General features: G+C 40.4%; 1 protein-coding gene across 3 annotated transcripts in view; it reads left to right on the top strand.

Moving 5' to 3' along the window:
* The first annotated feature begins 3,376 nt into the window (after positions 1 to 3,376).
* The window catches only part of LOC115143072 (SAP domain-containing ribonucleoprotein-like), a 68,232-nt gene continuing 58,363 nt past the window's right edge, over positions 3,377 to 13,245 (top strand). For 2 of the 3 annotated variants that reach the window (XM_029683092.2, XM_029683090.2), the window contains exons 1-5: positions 3,377 to 3,483; positions 7,109 to 7,208; positions 7,706 to 7,746; positions 7,879 to 7,952; positions 8,308 to 8,359. In XM_029683092.2, coding sequence (XP_029538952.1) covers positions 3,451 to 3,483; positions 7,109 to 7,208; positions 7,706 to 7,746; positions 7,879 to 7,952; positions 8,308 to 8,359 — 300 coding nt within the window. In that variant the 5' untranslated portion in view covers positions 3,377 to 3,450. The remainder of the gene's footprint in view (positions 3,484 to 7,108; positions 7,209 to 7,705; positions 7,747 to 7,878; positions 7,953 to 8,307; positions 8,360 to 13,245) is intronic. The other variant, XM_029683091.2, reaches the window with a different exon arrangement.

The following is a 13,245-nucleotide window of genomic DNA, read 5'->3' as shown; positions in this document are numbered from 1 at the left end:
GAAGTAGAATGTCCTTTTAAAAAGTCTCCAGACCTGAGCTTATCAGTCCTGCATAAAAATGATCTCTGGGAGGATCCCGGACCCCCTAAGCAAGGGGATTTGAGTTGGTCAAATTTGCTGTTTAATACATGTGCAAAATGATCCTCTTACCCTAAAGGCATGATGGTCATGGCTTTTATTAGATGAAAGGGGAGGTCAACTTAGCGATCTGAGATCGACTTAAGTTTCAGTCATGGGATTTTTGTGTTGTAACCCCTGTGAATGCATCCAACTGGTATTTACAACTTCACAACTGACAAATTCCCACTTTCCACTTGGTTATGAGAGGTTATGTGAGAGGATTGGATTGATTTATAAGCAATATGGCTTAACTTCCATGTAGCCTATCAGAAGGCGAGGTTATGATTATCATATTGCTTTCATATATTGAATCCACTCAGATCTCCACAAATGCATAGGGCGAGATTGGGCCTAAATTAGGTTTTGGGCTCGATCAAATATGTTCTATTATATTGAGAAGACAGTCGAGTGACGCTCTAACAATGGAAACGCGTGTCCTCAAATATGGAAGGCAGGTGGGAGGAAGCAATATCAGGTGGGACCATAGAGTACCACAGAATGAGTCATAATACCCATAAAACCTAGCGGTCAAACAGGGAAACGGTTCCAATTGTTTTTACACCTTTTTATTCTATAGGGAGTTTTAGAATAAATAAATAAATGCAGCTGGTAGGCCATTAGCTAACCTAACGTAGCAGGCGTAAAAGAAACACCTGAAACTGTTGGGGAAGTTTTCTTCTGCACTTTTGAACCAATCCAGTAAATGGGGAGGAGGAGTTTAGATGGAGTGTCGCCTCGCTAACGTTCAAAAGCGGAAGTCGTGTTACAGGCTGTCTTTCCATTTCCCCTGGAAACCGGAACATCTGTTTGTTGGGGACTCAGCAGAGGCTATCCATTAGCCAATCAGTGTTTCTCAAGGAGTTCAAAGCATGTGAATGCATCCAACTGGTATTTACGACATCACAACTAATAACTTTCCCTCTTGGTTATGAATGCAGCATCAATATACACTACATGACCAAGAGTATGTGAACACCTGCTTGTCGAACGTCTCATTCCAAAATCATGAAAATTAATATGGAGTTTGCTCCTATAACAGCCTCCACTCTCATGGGAAGGCTTTCCACTAGATGTTTGAACATTGTTATGGGGACTTGCTTCCATTCAGCCACAAGTGCATGAGTGAGGTCGGCACTGATATTGGGCATATTAGGCCAGACTCGCAGTCGGCGTTCCAATTCATCCCAAAGGTGTTCAACAGGGTTGAGGTCAGGGCTCTGTGCAGGCCAGTCAAGTTCTTCCACACTGATCTCAACAAACCATTTCTGTATGGACCTTGCTTTGTGCACAGGGCCATTGTCATGTTGTAAGAGGAAAGGGCCTTCCCCAAACTGTTGCCACAAAGTTGGAAGCACAGAATAATCTAGAATGTCATTGTATGCTGTAGCGTTAAGATTTCCCTTCACTGGATCCAAGGGGCCTAGCCCGATTCATGAAAAACAGCCCTAGACCATTATTCTTCCTCCACCAAACTTTACAGTTGGCACTGCATTGGGGCAGGTAGCGTTCTCCTGCAATCCGCCAAACCCAGATTCGCCTGTCAGACTGCCATATGGTGAAGTATGATTCATCACTCCAGAGAATGCATTTCCACTGCTCCAGTGTCTAATGGCGGTGAACTTTACACTACCCCAGCTGACGCTTGGCATTGCGCATGGTGATCTTAGGCTTGTGTGCGACTGCTCGGCTATGGAAACCCATTTCATGAAGCTCCTGACTAACCGTTATTGTGCTGATGTTGCTTCCAGAGGCAGTTTGGAACTACATAGTGAGTGTTGCAACCAGGGACCACTTCCCGGCTGAGCCATTGTTGCTTCTAGATGTTTCCACTTCACAATAACAGCACATACAGTTGACTGGGGCAGCTCTAGCAGGGCAGAAATTTGATGAACTGACTTGATGGAAAGGTCGCATCCTATGACGGTGCCACATTGAAAGTCGGAGACCTGGCAGTGTGGTGCCAGGATAGCAACCTCTCCCTCAATGTGAGCAAGACTAAGTAGATTATTGTGGACTACAGGAAAAGGAGGGCCGAACACGCCCCGATTCACATTGAGTGGGTCAAGAGTTACGTTTCTTGGTGTTTACGTCACCAACAAACTATCATGGTCCAAACACACCAAGACAGTTGTGAAGATGGCACAACAACATATTTTTCCCCTCAGGAGACTGAAAAGATTTGTCATGGGTCCCCAGATCCTCAAAAAGTTCTAAAGCTGCACAATTGAGAGCATCTTGACCGGTTGTTAACGGCTCGACATCCGACCGTAAAGCGCTACAGACGGTAGTGCATATGACCCAGGACATCACTGGGGCCAAACTTCCTGCCATTTAGGACCTATATACTAGGCGTGTCAGAGGAAGGCCCTAAAAATTGCCAAAGACTCCAGTCACCCAAGTCATAGACTGTTCTCTCTGCTACCGCACGGCAAGCGGTACCAGAGTTCAAAGTCTTAGTCCAAAAGGCTCCTTGACAGATTCCACCCCCAAGCCATAACACTGCTGAACAATTAATCAAATGGCCAACCGGACTATTTGCATTGACACCCCCCCTTTTGTTTTTACACTGCTGCTACTCACTGTTTATTATATATGCAGTCACTTTACCCCTACCTACATATACAAATGGCCTTGACTAACGTGTATGGGCGGCAGGGTAGCCTAGTGGTTAGAGTGTTGGACTAGTAACCGGAAGGTTCAAACCTCCGAGCTGACAAGGTACAAATCTGTCGTTCTGCCCCTGAACAGGCAGTTAACCCACTGTTCCTAGGCCGTCAAATAATACTTTGTTCTTAACTGACTTGCCCAGTTGAATAAAGGTAAAATATAATTGACTCATTACCGTTCCCCCTGTATATAGTGTCATTATTGTTGTTTTATTTTTATTCTTAAGAAAATAGTTAACTACATTGTTGGTTAAGAGCTTTAAGTAAGGATTTCACAGTAACACCTGTTGCATGTGACAAATAAGATTTGATTTGATTTAGTGTAGCTATAAATCACTGTGTTTACACAGGGAGCCCAATTCTGATGTTTTGCCCAATTATTGACAAAAGATCTGATCTGTTTGGTCAAAAGACCAATACTTTGGCAAAGGATACGATATGGGCTGCCAGTGTAAATGCAACCGTAGTTGCTGTGGGAATGACGAAAAAAATAAAGTAAAACATCTTCACACAAAGTTTCGGCAGATGGCAGCACCACTGAACATTGCTACCATTTCACGAGTATAAGCGGCGTATAGCCAATCATCGGTCGTTTTATTACGCATTTCACTAAAACGCATTACCATTGGATAATTTTCTTCCGCGCTTTCCCTATACAAACAAGATGGCTGGGGTTGTTGAACTCCAGAAATTGAAGGTGAGAACTATTTAAAAAGGAATAAAATCCAATACATACGTACTTCCTTATAGTCTGGCATCGTGTAAAATGTATAAGTAATTTACGTATTGTACGGTTTACTACTCCACTCACTAGATAATGTAGTTGTGCGGTAGTAATACTCCGTGTGATTTGCCTGCAAATGGAAGCTAGCTACCTTACACAGCTGTCTGCTAGTGCATGCGCACGTTCGTTACTGTAAAACATGAAATAACCGAGAACGTCGTCATTTGACCAGCTAGTTGCACGAATTAATTTAGCTAATAAATACATTTTACCTAGCAAAGTTATTGTATTCTTAGCTAGTTCTGGTAGCTACCTAGTTTGATTAATCAGGCTGTTATATACAGCTTTATAGCCGCTTTATGCTTGATCTGGCAATGCGAGCGGAAGCTCCGTACAGATTGCGACGCCTCGCGTGGCTTGTGGAGGCCAAATCGAGCTTCACACGGCGATGCTTCCTCTTCCTCTATGAGGTTTTAACGGCGGTTGGCATCCAATAAATGTTGGATTACCGCCACCTACTAGACTGAAATATAGATCCCTTTAATGTTGCTTGAAAAAAAAAACATAAATACCATACCATCTAATACTACACAGAACAAAAACATACTCCACTATTTAAACATATTTAGTCCTACTTCAGGCCAACAGTCTGAAAGTATGGAACACCACCACTTAACAGGCTCCTGAGTGGTGCAGCGGTCTAAGACACTGCATCCAGGCGGTATCACATCCGGCTGTGATAGGGAGGCGCACAATTGGCCCAGCGTCGTCTGGGTTAGGATTTGGCTGGGATAGGCCGTCATGGTAAATAAGAATTTGTTCTAAACTGACTTTCCTGGTTAAATAATAAAATGAACACCCTGTAACTCTGTCAAGTCTCTCTGCAGCTGCCACCAGAACCTCTTTTCCGCAACTTCAATTCCAACCCTGCAGTACAGTTGATATAAATGCCAAAAATACAATCTTAGTGAAACATATCACTTGTTAGTTTATCCACCTGTACTGGTACAGAATTACTAGTCACACCACTCCTCAGGATCCCTCCCACTTGACCCATCTTCCTCAACTTTCTTCACTGCCTCAGCATATGACAACTTCTGCATGACTCTAACCCTGGAAAACTCAACCTGCTTCTCTTGCACGGGACATTTCTGATCCCCAGCCCCATGGGCAGCCCTACAATTAACACATACCAGTACTATCCCCAATGCTACACATTCCTTTGTCTCATGCCCTTCTGGACACTTCTCACACCTAGGAACCTTCCTCCTACACACTGCTGCCACATGCCCATAAGGTTGACACCTGTAACAATGTAATGTATTTGGCACAAAAGCTCGTACAGGATAACTTGTATATCCTAACATCACTTTGTCGGCCAAAGACTCAACATCAAAACTCAAAAGAACAGACTGACTCTTCTGTTTCACCACTCACACCACCTTGTCTGTGTCTCACCAAACGACGAGCATCACAAACACTGGAATCTTCCCCTCAGTTGGTCAGCTTTCACATTTACCGCTACCCCAGTAATCATTCCTTTCAATGGCAGCCTTTTCTTGAGAGCAAAACAAATCACATCTCTTGCCTCCATTCGTTTAACATGGAGCGCCTGCTACCTCTGACCAGCAGAAACACAATTATCACAAGACCACTTCTGGTTACTCTTACCGATTCCACAGCACCCAACTCTGATTTCACCCACCCTGAAACCACAAATGGATCAGCCAAAAGGCAAGGGTCCATTTCTTCCCCAAAACTTCACTCCTACTGTCAAAGACCCTTGGTGCAAGCCTCAGCCTCTGAGAACTTCACCACACCTACCATTTCTCCTCCTGTCTTCAACTCACTCTGCTTACACTTCCTACCATTCTTCTTTAACAAACCATCTCCCATTTTCTGACATTTTTTACCGACTCAAATTCACCCTCTTCCTCCCTCTCTCTCGTAGATCTCCTCTGCCTCTTTTTCCCTCCATTCCTCCTCCGTATCTCCTTATGATAATACTGCACTTCTCCTGACATGCATCTTGTTCTTGCATGCCATGCCATTTAACCGGCTGCCACCATCTCTTTACAATCAGCATGAACCCCTCTGGATGTAGCATTCAACAGTGCATCCCACTTGTAAAGCAGCTTCTTCGTCTTGATGCTCTTCTTTATCAAAAGCGACAGAAGCCCATTTCAATTTCAAACAAGCGTGCTCTCTTTCTCCCGGATTCCTTGATTTGCTTGCTCAGACTCTGTGCCACCCGGTCATGCTCCTTCCCGGAAATCCCGTACGGCGATGACTTGTCTCCCACATTTTGTAGCAATGTGGAGGGCTCCGTATAGCTCCACATTGACATGATTGTTTGACGGTAGGTGAGCTCGGGAGGGCCTGAATGAACACAAACTCACTTTCTTGACAACAGCTCTGCCCTGTTACCTAAAGTGCAAGAAGTATGAATTCTCTGGCCAGTGGTGTAAAGTACTTAAGTGTCAATACTTTAAAGTACAACTTTATTCGTTTTTTGGAGTACTTTACTATGTATATTTTTGACAACTTTTACGTCACTACATTCTTAAAGAATATAATGTACTTTTTACTCTGCATTTTCCCTGACACCCAAAAGTACTCATTACATTTTTAATACTTAGCAGGACATGAAACTTGTCCAATTCACGCAATTATCAAGAGGTCATCCCTGCGGCCTCTGTTCTGGTGGACTCAATAAACACATGCTTCGTTTGCAAATTGTGTATGAGTGTTGAAGTGTGCTCCTGGCTATCTGTAAACAAACAAAAAATGAAATTTGTGCTGTCTGGTTTGCTTAATATAAGTAATTTGAAACAATTTATACTTTTACTTTTAATACTTAAGTGTATATTAGGAATAACATGTACTTTTGATACTTAAGTATATTTAAACCAAATACTTTTAGACTTTTACTGGGTGACTTTTACTTGAGTCATAATCTATTAAGGTATCTTTACTTTTACTCAAGTATGACAATTGAGTATTTTTTCCACAACTGACCCTATTGCCATAAATGCTGTATGGCCAATGCAGAAAATGGATGAACCGTACAGAGCCTTTAACATCTCATGTCCACCAGATGGACATGCAGCGGAAGCATTCATCGTCAATGGTATAGTCCACAGTGATACGTTGGGAATGCCGCACTAGGCTGCAATGTGTTCTGTGTACCGCATACGTTCAATTTTTTCAACTAGTGGTTGCTTTACTGTGCGGTTGTACAAACAAAGGTACACACAGACTTTTAGCTAGTTGAAAAGGGAAGAACGTGTGTCAAGTACGGAAAATGCGGGCTTGACATCCAGCAAAACAAAACTCATATGCACCTGGTGGACATCGTGTGTTAGCTCTTGAAAACGGCCTTCTCCCTTGCCTGGAAACCCAATTGCACAGGTCTGTTGCCAATGGCTGCACTGTTGTGCCAAAACACTTTACTTATGTGGTAGCCATGTTATTATGACAGATTTAGTTATTTTTTTGTAGTTGACCTTTTTATATAAATGCAATCAATGTTTATTGTATTATATGCATACGCTCTTCACTAAAAGTCTTCTACATTTGTCGACCCCACCTTCTTCAGTTGGCTGAGCTCAAGCAGGAGTGTGCTGTGAGGGGATTGGCCGTGAAAGGAAACAAAGGTGACCTTATTGGCCGGTTGCAGGCGTACCTTGAGGAGCATGGTATGATGGACTTGTCTTTCTTCCACTAACACTTACTCTTTTCTTACCAGCACTGATTGTAAAATGTAGCCTAAATTAGTAAAAATTTAAAAAAGACGTACGAAGACATAATGTTCCCCTGCCCTGTGAATGATGTGATGGGGAGTTCCCTTCAGTTCCAATTATTAGCATAATGTATTGTCATGTTTGTGGTTTTTATTTTTGCTCAGTAACAAACACTTTCCCTAATATTGACATTTTCTCTTGATTTGTTTCTGAACTCAGCTTAACAAAACCACTGCAATATAAACATTACTCTTTCTTGGATGTTATCATGAAATGTCTTGATTTCTCCAATAACTGAACCTTGGTTGGGTAGATGTATGTAGCATTATTCTCTCCAACAGATGGGGTATACATTCTCTTCTGTACTATGCTCGGTTAAATATTCTTGTTTTTACAGCCAACTTGTCTTGAAAATGTGAGAAACATTTTGTATTTGACCTTTTATGTTCCAGAAGATGAGGTGAACGAAGAGGAGGTTTTGGGAGAGTTGGAGGTAAGCTTGTGAAACATGTTTAATAAAAATATTATTGTTTAAAGCTGACTTATTTTTTCAGAATATTTTACTCTTATAATATTTCTGAATATTTAAAATTGTGCTGATTACATGCTTGGTGTATATTTACAGGACAATCCTAAAGAGGAGGAAATCAGTGAAACACCTGCAGAAGTGTCAGTAGAAAAGGCAGCTGTACCTGAAAAGTCAGTACTCTATTTGTTACTCAAACGTACCTATGGAATGTTTCATGTCCTAATGACTGATGGTTATTATGTGATTGAAGTGGGCCTAGCCTAATCATTGTTATCGTGATTCTCATGGCAAATTCAGCAGTTTTTCAACATGTTAAGATAAAGTTGGATGTTGGCATCTTCCTTTTTTAGTCTTTGAATGTCAGTCATGATCAATTTATGTTGTTATACGGTATGTACAAGATGTCTTTGGGGGATTATTTCACTGGACGTGCAGTGGATTGTTTTTAACCAATAGAGGGCAGGCTAGGTTTACAAAGTTTTTCACTAGATACTTTATTCAACTTTACATTTTGTCTTGCTTTAGGGTTGCTGAGAAGAAAGTTGTAAAAATCACTGCCCCATCAGTTGCGGATGAGGTATGTAGTACAGTATTCTAATTGTGTGCATGATGCACACAATAACTGCATTAAATAGCTAGATTTAAAATCTTGTTTTCCACAATGTTCTACTCATCAGCTCTGGGTCGTTCCATTTAATTTCAATCAGTTTTGACTCAACCCATTTGATTTGACTGAAACTTTCTATATATATTTGCCCATGGTCGAAGTGGTCAGAAAGTGACTTTTTGGAACTGAAAGCCAAAACATTTAGGTGATGGAGGTGCTAAAAAGTCACCCATTTTGCATACCCCACCCTACCATGAGACATCCATGTCTTCATCAGTGGAAAAGATAAACAGTTGAGTTTTATATAATTTAAAAGCTTACAAACAGGGTTGTCAAAAAAATTAATAATTTATAGATAAATGTAAAAACAATGTCATTTTGTTTCTCCTTTAACATCAATTATCTAAAAACACCTAAAGTCAGATGTTTTTCATTTTCCCATATTTTGTAGATTAGACCCTATTTTATAAAATCTTGGGTTTGTGTTGTGCCTGCCTTCGGTTGAGACACGGCATACTCTTGAATACAACGTGGGTGAAATTTAAATAATAGAAATATAATTCATAGAATGGACATATCCGTTTAGACTAGAGGTCGACCGATTAATCGGAATGGCCGATTAATTAAGGCCGATTTCAAGTTTTCATAACAATCGGAAATCTGTATTTTTGGGTGCCGATTTATTTTTAAAAAAATCGCATTTTTATTTTTTATATATACCTTTTATTTAACTTGGCAAGTCAGTTAAGAACACATTCTTATTTTCAATGACGGCCTAGGAACGGTGGGTTAACTGCCTCGTTCAGGGGCAGAATGGCAGATGTTCACCATGTCAGCTCGGGGGATCCAATCTTGCAAATTTACAGTTAACTAGTCCAACGCAATAACGACCTGCCTCTCTCTCGTTGCACTTCACAAGGAGACTGCCTGTTACGCAAATGCAGTAAGCCAAGGTAAGTTGCTAGCTAGCATTAAACTTATCTTATAAAAAACAATCAATCATAATCACTAGTTAACTACACATGGTTGAGGATATTACTAGATATTATCTAGCGTGTCCTGTGTTGCATATAATCTGACTGAGCATACAAGTATCTAAGTATCTGACTGAGCGGTGGTAGGCAGAAGCAGGCGCATAAAAATTCATTCAAACAGCACTTTCATGCGTTTTGCCAGCAGCTCTTCGTTGTGCGTCAAGTATTGCGCTGTTTATGACTTCAGGCCTATCAACTCCCGAGATGAGGCTGGTGTAACCGAAGTGAAATGGCTAGCTAGTTAGCGTGCGCTAATAGCGTTTCAAACGTCACTCGCTCTGAGCCTTCTAGTAGTAGTTTTTCCCCTTGCTCTGCATGGGTAACGCTGCTTCGAGGGTGGTTGTTGTCGTTGTGTTGCTGGTTCGAGCCCAGTAAGGAACAAGGAGAGGGACGGAAGCTATACTGTTACACTGGCAATACTAAAGTGCCTATAAGAACATCCAATAGTCAAAGGTTAATGAAATACAAATGGTATAGAGGGTAATAGTCTTATAATAACTACAACCTAAAACTTCTTACCTGGGAATATTGAAGACTCATGTTAAAAGGAACCACCAGCTTTCATATGTTCTCATGTTCTGAGCAAGGAACTGAAACGTTAGCTTTCTTATATAGCACATATTGCACTTTTACTTTCTTCTCCAACACTTTGTTTTTGCATTATTTAAACCAAATTGAACATGTTTCATTATTTACTTGAGGCTAAATTGATTTTATTGATGTATTATATTAAGTTAAAATAAGTGTTCATTCAGTATTGTTGTAATTGTCATTATTACAAATACATAAAAACAAAACAAAATGGCCGATGAATCGGTATTGTCTCCTTTGGTCCTCCAATAATCGGTATCGGCGTTGAAATAGCATAATCGGTCAACCTCTGCTTTCGACTAAGGGCTGTGGCAATCATGACATTTTCTTCAGCCGGTTATTGTCATTCAAAAGACTGCTGGTCTCATGGTAATTGACAGTTAATGAACAAAAACGCATTTAGCAGCTCTATGCATATAAGCCACTGATACGCACCTTTGGAACATCTAGATAAAAAAAAAAAATGTGAAAGTCTTACAAATGATTTTAATATACACCATCACAAAAAAACATTATTTTAGACCGGTCTAAAGAAAGATTATGATACAAAGAAAATGTAAATAATGAGTTGGCCTACTGTGCGTTATCTGGCTATGTGACATTCCATAGGCTGTAGGCTTGTTCGTTTAGCAGACAAGATATGCTTATATGTCCCGTGCCATTATTTAGTATTATATGATTTTATAGTAGGAATAATATCATTTAACTTAGCAGAATAAAATAGAAAATATATTTTTCCCATTCCAAAGTGCACATATGAAGTGGCTATGTTGAGCGTAAAAGTGATAATTTGAAACAGGTCCTATATGCTAGATTTAGAGTTATTTGGCCACTTTAGTTGTGAATGATACAAACTTTAGAATGTCTTAGAAATCAGAACATACAGGATATGGGCTGCATGGCGCGACTATAGGCTATTGATGAAGTCCCCCAAAAGTTTGCACTTTGTTCTTTGCCTCAAGTTGCATACGCTGTTCTCTCATAAAGTGATCATATACTGAACAAAAATAAGAACGCAACAAGCAAAAAATTATGATTTTGTTGAGTTTCAGTTCCTATAAGGAAATCAGTCAATTTAAATAAATATATTAGGCCATAATCTATGGATTTCACATGACTGGGCAGGGGGCGCAGCCATGAGTGTGCCTGGGAGGGCATAGGCCCACCCACTTGGGAGCCAGGCACACCCACTGGGGAGCTAGGCCCAACTAATCAGAATGAGTTTTTCCCCACAAAAGGGATTTATTACAGACAGAATTACTCTTCAGTTTCATCAGCTGTCTGGGTGGCTGGTCAATCCCGCAGGTGAAGCTGAATATGGAGGAGTTGGGCTGATGTGGTCTGTGGTTGTGAGGCCGGTTGGACGTACTGCCAAATTCTCCAAAACGACTTATGATAGAAAATTTAACATTAAATTATCTGGCAACAGCTCTGGTACACATTCCTGCAGTCATTATGCCAATTGCACGCTCCCTCAGAACTTGATACACCTGTGGCATTGTGTTGTGTAACAAAACTGCACATTTTAGAGTGACCTTTTATTGTCCTCAGCACAAGGTGCACCTGTTTAATGATCATGCTGTTTAATCAGCTTCTTGATATGCCACACCCGTCAGGTGGATGGATTATATTGGCAAAGGAGAAATGCTCACTAACTGAGATGTAAACAAATATGTGCACAAAATTTGAGCGAGTGCGTATGGAACATTTATGGGATCTTTTATTTCAACTCATGAAACATGGCACCAACACTTTTACATGTTGTTTTATATTTTTGTTCGGTATATTTTCACCCATCAGACTAGTCTCAATTTAATCTCGTCTTTACTAATATGTTAAATTAATTTAGATTTAAAATGGTCAATTATCAAAGGGGCAGGGTAAAAAAAATACATGTCATCAGTATGCACTCGAATAGCGAATGGAGACTGCTTAGTTTTTTTCAATTTGGGTAGCGTACTCTGGTTATTTCACTCCATGCATCATACATTATTTGAGGATGCAGCCTCTTGCTCAGCAACGTTATATTCCTCCCAAACGCTGAATGCCATGGGTTCTCCAAACCTGTTCCTGCAGCTACCCAGTGCTTAATTGGGAAATTGAGTGAAATCTATTCAGGAACATCGATAGTAACATGTTTTCCCAACAAAACATATTTCACCAAACTGTTGACAGCCCCTCTGTGTGCTCGAGAAGGAAATTAAGGCGAGATAAATGGAAATGCACTGTGGTGAGATATTCTGTACCTAAAGGTAATGTGTCAGCCTATTCATTATATATTCAAAAACAAATTGACTATAATTGTAGGCTAACCCTGTAAGCCGACCTGCAAAATCAATAAAACTAACAGCATCGCCTAGTCCTAGGCCTACATGTTCTCTCCCAGACTCATGAATAGAACGTTTGGAGGATAGCATAAGGTAGCCAAACAGTCTATCAAATATGCATAATTATACAGTCCACACTCAAAGAAGATTACTAGAATTAGTTTTATTTTGGAGTATAGGCTAGACCAATTATGTAAAGATATCTTAGATCCGTTTAAAAAAAAAAAATATGCGGTAGGCTATGTATTGTAAAACTTATTTCAGGCTTGAGCTCATGTATAGGCCTATGGGTATACATAAGCTCTAATATGCCTTTTGGGTGTTTTTAATTCATCATCACCTTTAGAATGCACTGCCCATTTCGTTGTGTTATGCTTTGAAACAACATCCACAACGACCCATGTTTTCCACTCAGTTTCAAACTATTGATCAATATGAAGAAAAAGTACAATCACACTGAGGTGAGTTTTAAAAGCAAGGAACTGTTTTGATGATGTGTTTGTGATTTATGATTTCATTTACACTGTCAGAGTGGTTAGAGGGACAATAGAGCCCTTAGTACCAGGCCATTAGCGACCTGATGGTCATTAGAGAGTTGGGTACTACAAATGTATGTCATGTGGAATTTTACTGCGGTCATAACTCATGACCGCAGGTGTGGTGGTAATATGGTCACCGCAACAGCCCTACTGCAATTTAGTTCGTACATCATTAACATTTTAATTGAGTACACATTTTTACCTCTAATTACTACCACAATGATGGCCACCGGTCCACCCACAGTCGAATGTCAACTTAAATGGTAATGTATAGTCTGTAATCTGTATAGCGTATTCGGAAAGTATTCAGACCTCTTCACTATTTTCTTATGTTACAGCCTTTATTCTAAAATGGATTAAATTGA

Source organism: Oncorhynchus nerka, linkage group LG15 (assembly GCF_034236695.1).
Source record: "Oncorhynchus nerka isolate Pitt River linkage group LG15, Oner_Uvic_2.0, whole genome shotgun sequence".
NCBI classification, from domain to species: Eukaryota; Metazoa; Chordata; class Actinopteri; order Salmoniformes; family Salmonidae; genus Oncorhynchus; species Oncorhynchus nerka.
The sequence above is the reverse complement of the archived record's forward strand: the minus strand, read 5'-3'. Positions and strand labels throughout refer to the sequence as shown.